Below are 7,148 nucleotides of genomic sequence, written 5' to 3' on the forward strand. Positions count from 1 at the left end.
CATTTTTTGCTAATTCCTTACTTTTAAAAAATTGAATTTACTATCTCATTTAGTCAGTTTACATTTTATAATTTCTATTCTAGCATTGAAATCAACATGGTTTGATTTCTAAGCCTTACGATATCTGCTGGAAGGTTGGCCTGGATTGGTTAGTTTAGTGGTTAGTACCTTTATCATTCGTTAAAAGCCACCTGGTACTTCCCAGGTAAAAATTACTGTAGCTTCTAGGTTGTCAGTAGCTATTCATTTTAAAAATAAAAATAAAAAAAAAAATTGATTACATATCTTGAAATCCAGGAGCTATAAAATCATTCTTATTAAATGTTACCAGTGAGGTAAAGCTTATTTTAAATTAAGGACGTTCTCCATCTGGATGTGCAGCCACCCTCCATGAACTCACAAAGCTGCTGCTACCACCGCACTGTGGGCACCGCCCCCCACTCCTATCCTGTCCTGTGATTGGATGCACATCTATTCCTTCAGGCACCCTGGCATTTCCACTTCCTGCTGATGACAGGAAGGCAATTCCGAGCGGTCATTTTTGGGCACTGCGGAGTCTCTGATACGCAGGAACGTTCTACCACATCTTCTTCCCTCATAGATGTAAAAAGAACCCACAACTAGGAGGCTGAATTTTTATTTTGGAAAAAAGCAAAAAGTAAAAATTTCGAGACCAATCAAGATGCACTGAGACGCTGCTTAAATCTAAGCTGCCAACCTGTGTTGACGTTCCTGGTGGAAATACCACGGACACACACCCACCGCAAATGACCTCAAATTCCACTTTCTCCATTAGGAAAATCAAGGAACGCAACTCAGAAATAACATTACATCCTGCATTTTATTCAATTCCATATGACAAAAATAGTAACCTAGACTAAGACATCCATTTCAATCAGTAGATGTGTCAAGCCACAAGATTTAATAATAAAAAATATTGGGTCCAGGTAATAATCCCCAGCTGCTGAGAGAGGCCCCAGCCCCGCATGGCATTACAGTATAAAAATAGTGTCTCTCTTCACCATGCAGAGGGATGGCCTAGCCCTGCACACAGGAGGGTCAGTCTCACTGTACCTTCATGAGCCATCTTATTTACAACACTTTACATTTCTCTTTAGTTATATACACATCCATTTGGGAGAAGAGAGAACACTATATGGTACCAAATACTAACCAAAAAACAAACAGAAAACCACACACACACACCAAAAAGGACACCGATAAATAATGAAAACATTCAACTGCTGAAACACAGCAACCTCAAGCCACCTCAGTTTTCTCTGCCTAATGCTTGAGACACCCCAAGCCCTCATCCCGTGAGAAGAGGTGGCACGGCGGGGCCAAGTTACATCTCATCACCGTGGAAAACAGAGCTGTAGAGTTCAGTGTTCATTTCCAATAGAAATAAACAGCTAATGAGTCTTCGATACTCTTGTTCAGTGACACGCTGGCACAAACAGCCCATCCTCTTACAATGATTGTTGTTGCTGCTGTGGTTGTTAGGAGAAGATCGTTTTATTTTTCTGTCTCAACCGAGAAGACTTCACTGTCCAGGCATGCAACTCCTCGCACTGCTACCCAGCTGACAGAGCATCTCTTGAACAATGTTGTTGTTGGAAGTTCATAGTGTCAGACGCCAGCACGCGTGCAACGCACGAAAATGAGGTAGTTCACATGACGCCGTGTTTGCGCTGCCTCAGCCGCCCCTGCCTCCCGGGCCCTCCCGGCTGGATGCAGCTCAGCCATCAGCGCCAGACTGTGTTCCGAAAAATCAGAGGACACTGTGCTTTGCTTTCATCTGAGAAGATAATAAATAAATCAGGAACTCGGAAAATTTCAAAGTCATGACTGATTGTACTGCCTGATACTTGCCATTTCTCTTGGGTTTACTGTCCACGTGACCAGTGCCACCAGGCAGCCACAGTCTTGTCTGTGGGTGAGAGAGACCGAGACAGACCCGCTTACAGGAAAATCAGACCTGCAAAAGGTTCTCCTAGTTCCTTCCTGGCTTGTACTGAAGTCACAGTCCTAGGATGAGTTCACCAAGGTTTCATTAGGGGGTGGTCACAGTTTTTAAATGGGCTTTGTGTTTGTAGAAAAGTTAAATAAATCATTTTAACTTAAGAAACAGCAGGCCCTGTTTTCTGAGGAGCTGACAAGTCTTGGTGGCTTTTCTTTTTAAGTGGCATAGATTTCTAATATTGTTTGACCATAAGACAAAACAAGAAACTGTAACAGTTTTCCCATTTTCCTTAAATTGAAGTACTATTTATAAAATACTTTACATCTTTTTAAATTCTCAAATTATAGACAAACCTCCCTAATACAAAATACTAAAAGTGCAATAGTATAAATTAAGAGTTTGCAACCACATTATACAAACATTACCTTTTTATTGTACAGCTTTGATAATGTGAAATATTTTCTCACAACTGTTTATAATGTTGTGAGTCATTTACGGTGATGTTTGTCTGTAACTCATTCCCCAGTCATTGGGCTACAGACCACACTAGAAAACAACTGTCCACATAGCAGCTACAAACATTTAAATTAAAAAAAAGCAAAACAAACAAACAAAAAACAAAAAAAGGCTTATTACTGACAGGTACTCGCACATGAAAAGCATGCTATCTTTCCCAACAGAACTTCACAATTTTGCCTGCATTGAAATAATCCACTTATTTATAGTAAAACAAATCTTGCTTAAAAAAAAAAATCACATAGCCGGATGTATTCTGCAGTACAAAAGCTTCGTTTAAGGTCGGGGCTATTACATTGGCTGTTACCCGCATAATCTTAACATTATAAATACTACAGACGAAGACAGTGTCATGATACACAGCATTGGGAGTACTAAACCACGTCTTTAACATGAAGAGTTCTAAAAAACATCGTTCAAGTGTCTAACTAATTCAAACGAAACCATCAAATGAGTTTCACTGGAATACCGCGGGGGGACCCCTTTCTCCCTCATAGAGATTATTGGGTTTCAGGAGAAAGGAAGTGGACATGGTCTGAGCTCTTTCTGTTCCTAAGGCGGTTTTCCAAGCACTTTCTTTTGACGGAAACTTATGTAAAAGGTTGCAGAGTTCGCAAGAACAGTCAGGCTTGCTGTTGAAGGGAGTGCCATGCAGCGCTTACAAGACCACCTCTCAGCAGTCGCACAAAGTGTTTTCTGCTGTGGGTGAAAGTGTAATGAGAACCAAGGCAAGGAAGGTCGGAGGCCTGACGCTCCAACTTCAAAACGTGGGCCTGGGCAGGGCAGATGAGCGAGTCACTGGCTAGTTGATACCAATCTCCTTGTTATCCTCGATAAACCGTGTGAATGGGCGGCTGGCTGCTGTTTCTGAGCTTGCTTTGTCCAAGCCGACGATGGGTGGGCTACTGCCAGTACGCGCTTTGTCCATCCCACTGGCCATGGTGCCCAGAGGGGGGAGGGCGCTGCCCCCGAGACTCACGGGGAGCTGGGGGATGCCTCCGTTCTGGATGACGGAGATCTCATTGTTCTTCATGGCGAGCCCGTTAGTGATGGCTGCAGCATACTGGTTCCAAAAACTGGGGTCGACGTTCATTGCCCGAGCTGCCAGGTCCTTCTGGAACATTTCAGAGAACTTCAGGGCATCACCCCCTAGGAGAGCCATGGGGTTCTCCACAGAAAGGCGGCGGCCGCGTCTCGCGGGGGCGTTATTCCACATGTGTGTCCCCATGTGCACCTGCGCGAGACACGGAGACAGCCCACGAGTAAGCGCCCAGACACGGAGGCAGAGCTGCTCCGCGTTCACTGCGGCAGACAGAGGTCTACCCCGCTCCCAAGCGCGACTTAGGACAACAAAACACAGGTGGACTTTTCTAGGCACTTCATATTTCTACATGCAAACATCTTGTTTTATTGAACATAATAAGCAAAACCAACAAATATAAATGAATGCAGTCTTTCAGTAGACAAACTTTAATTTTCCCCTAAGGTGTAAAGACCACATGGCCACCCAGAGAACGTTCTGGAGCTCGAAGGGTCCAGGTCTTGCCCCTTCACTTGCCCAAGCCCTGGCTCCCTTCATGGCCTCCACCGTCCCCCACTTCGCATCCTCTGCTGCTGGGACTGTCTGACTGTGCCTCTCTCCTTTTGCTTTCTCTCAAACGAGAAAACATTAATTCTAGAACATCCCAGGGCCACATGCAGCCAGCAGGCCCTTGGGGCAGTTCTTATCCAGCCCACACACGCCGGGTAGAAACCACAGGCATCAATCTTTGGGCTGTCTGAAGAGGCTGCCGGAACCCAGACAGGCTGGCTTTGCAAACGAGGACTTCACAGAGGACAGAAAGCAGCCATCAGCCAAGACGGTACCAGGCATGGGCCTGAGCCACCCAGCACTGGTCACACACCCTCTCTACCCCTGCTGCTGCGATCTCAGCACAGCGCGGCTCCTCGGCCCCATGCCAGAAGTTTCTCACCCAGCGCCCCTCCTGTGGGCCCTCTTGGCAGCCACAAGGACAGAATGACAGGACCTGCTGAGAGACCTCGCCTTGGTATTGCCTGTATTACATGTGAGGTTTAAAACCAAGTTTATTTTCGATCAGATTCAAGAGGGCTTCAGGCCCTGGACCTGCCCCCAAGTTGCAAAGTGAGTGTTCTCACCCCTAACCAATGCCTAACCTGGCTGAAGCCATCAGAGCCCAGCTGCATGTGTCCCCAGGGAGAGGCCCAGGCTCCTGTTCCTCCTGCAGCTGATGAACAGCATGTAGCCTAAGTGTGTGTGCACAGGGACACACACACATGCCAGACACCACACATTTGGACACGCACATTATACACATACGGATACGTTATACACCCACACATGGGGCACCTACACATGCACGCTCATACACAACCCATACACACACGCATGCACATAGGTATACGCTGCTCACCCACACGCACACCCGACACACATACATCACACCCTACAACACACACACCACGCACATGCATGCAAACACACCCACACCCACATGTGTGGCATCTCATCCCCCTGGCCAGGATAGGAGCAGGACCTCGGTCGCTGTGTCCGCGGCAGGTGATGGAGGAAGCCACCGTGGCTCGGCGCACGGCAGCCGGGGCTGGAGCCTGGCATGCTCTTACCTTGAGGTTGCCCTTGGTGGTGAAGGCCCGACCGCAGATGGTGCAACCGAACGGCTTCTCGCCGGTGTGTGTGCGCTCATGGATCTGCAGGGCACTGGCCGAGGAGAAGGTCTTCCCGCACGACTGGCAGTTGTGCTGCTTGGGCGTCCGGCGCGGCGGGGGGGCCAGCATGGGCGTCAGGCCCGGGCCCATCACTGTCTGAGGCCCGGCGGGGACCTGGACGCCCGCGGGCAGCGGGGCACCCTCGCCCAGCGCCATGGCCTTGCCGTGACCGTTCACTTCCACTTTGATCATGGTGGGTGCGGCGCTGGAGATCAGGCTAGGAGTGCTTTGGCTGGGACCTAGAGCAAAGTTGGGGTCAAATAACTGAGAAGGCAGCTCTTTCAATCTGTGCGTCAGTAAGTGCTGTTTTAAATTACCCATAGTGGAGCACCCTCGCCTGCAGAGCGCGCAGACGAACGGCCGCTCCTTAGTATGGCTGCGGTAGTGGATTTCCAACGCGCTCTTGCAAGCAAAAGGCTTGTCACAGACACCACACACAGTGCTGGGACACTTACCCCGCTCCCTGTTCAGGAACAGCAAGCTGAAGGGCGCCTCCTCCTTGATGCCCGCGCGGCCCGGGGCACCTCCACTGCCTGGGGCGGGGGCCGGGCTGTCGGGCCTCTCGGTCTTGAGCGGGATCTCCTGGGGCTCCTCCGGGGCGCCCAGGCCCGGGGACTTGGAGCGGAAGCTCTCGCCGTTGCTGGGGGCAGGCGACAGGGCCTGGGAGGACGAGGACTCGGACAGGGCGGGGCTGCCTGCGCTGCGGCTCTCCAGGTCGCCCACGGCCGAGGAGGAGTCGTTGCTCAGGCGGTCACTCTCTCCGGACCCGTTATCCACGGACTTGAGGCTGGTCAGCTGCTGGCAGCTCATGACCGAGTCGATCATCTTCATCTGGTTCTCCAAGGCGGCGATGCTGGAGATGACCGAGGGCGGGGAGGGCGGGCAGGACCCCGCGTAGGACAGGAGCGGCTTGGCCGGGTCGTTGGCCGTGTCCTTCAGTTCGGCGTCGTCTTCCATGGAGTTCTCGTCCATGTCGTCGTCGTAGCTGCTCAGAATCTCCGCGTTCTTGTCGTCGTAGGCCAGCTCGGAGTCCATGGCATCCTGGAAGCCCTCGGGCAGCGGCGTGTTGGGGATCTGGCCGCCCATGTGCATGCGAATGTGCTGCTGCAGGACCACGGCGTTGGTGAACTTCTTCTGGCAGATGGGGCAGGAGTGCTGAACGCGCAGGGGCGGCTTGGCGCGGTGCACGCCGAAGTGCGTCTTGAGGTTGCCCTTGGTCGTGAAGGCGCGGCCGCAGATCTTGCACTTGAACGGCCGCTCCCCCGTGTGCGTCCGGTAGTGCATCTTCAGCGCACTCTGGCAGCTCAGTACCCGGTGGCAGATGACGCACTGGTTCGGGTCCGTCATCTTCTTGTCGATGTTCTCCACCAGCTGCTGCAGCTTCGAGGTTTCCGACGTTTGCATCGAGTCCAGCAGCCCGCCGAACGGAAACTGGGCCTTGAACTGCTCGGAGACGGCGGGGGGGCTGCCGAGGCTCGTGGGAGCGCCATCCACCGATGTGGGCGTGGCGCTGGCCTGCGCGCCCACGGGAGCGTCCCCGGCCCTGGTGCAAGGCAAACTGACGGGCTCGGCTTTAGTCAGGGGCGGCCCGCCGAGGAGTGGCTGTGGGGACTCGGCGGTGGCTGACACGCCGGACTCGGGGTGGTTGAGGCCTGGGGACAAGGAGGCGCACTCGCTGGAAGCGGGCGAGGGCCTCTGCGGGGAGCGGCTGGCGGGGGTAGCGCTGGGGGAGTCGGCGTAGCCGTGCGCGCCAGGGACAGTGGGCGGCAGTTGCAGCCCCACGGACGTGGGCACGGTGGGCAATACGGGCTTGCTGTCCAGCCAGGTGGTCACGGGCTTCTCCGGGGGCAACGACATGCCGTAGGGGATGCCCGAGCAAGTGGGTACATTGTCCAGGTACTCGGGGACTGGGTAGGGGTTCATC

At 52.1% G+C, this 7,148-nt stretch overlaps 1 protein-coding gene across 2 annotated transcripts in view; it reads right to left on the bottom strand.

The window, feature by feature from the left end:
• Positions 1-822: 822 nt before the first annotated feature.
• SALL3 (spalt like transcription factor 3) overlaps positions 823-7,148 on the bottom strand; it is a 19,820-nt gene continuing 13,494 nt past the window's right edge. The window contains exons 2-4 of one of the 2 annotated variants that reach the window (XM_033178495.1): positions 5,680-7,148; positions 5,123-5,463; positions 823-3,713 (exon numbers count right to left, since the gene is read on the bottom strand). The exon at positions 5,680-7,148 is cut by the window's right edge and continues 1,351 nt beyond it. In XM_033178495.1, coding sequence (XP_033034386.1) covers positions 3,282-3,713; positions 5,123-5,463; positions 5,680-7,148 — 2,242 coding nt within the window. In that variant the 3' untranslated portion in view covers positions 823-3,281. Of the gene's footprint in view, positions 3,714-5,122 lie in introns of both variants that reach the window. The other variant, XM_033178494.1, reaches the window with a different exon arrangement.

The sequence above is a fragment of the Trachypithecus francoisi genome, unplaced genomic scaffold (genome assembly GCF_009764315.1).
Source record: "Trachypithecus francoisi isolate TF-2019V2 unplaced genomic scaffold, Tfra_2.0 Lachesis_group19, whole genome shotgun sequence".
In the NCBI taxonomy this organism is placed as follows: Eukaryota; Metazoa; Chordata; class Mammalia; order Primates; family Cercopithecidae; genus Trachypithecus; species Trachypithecus francoisi.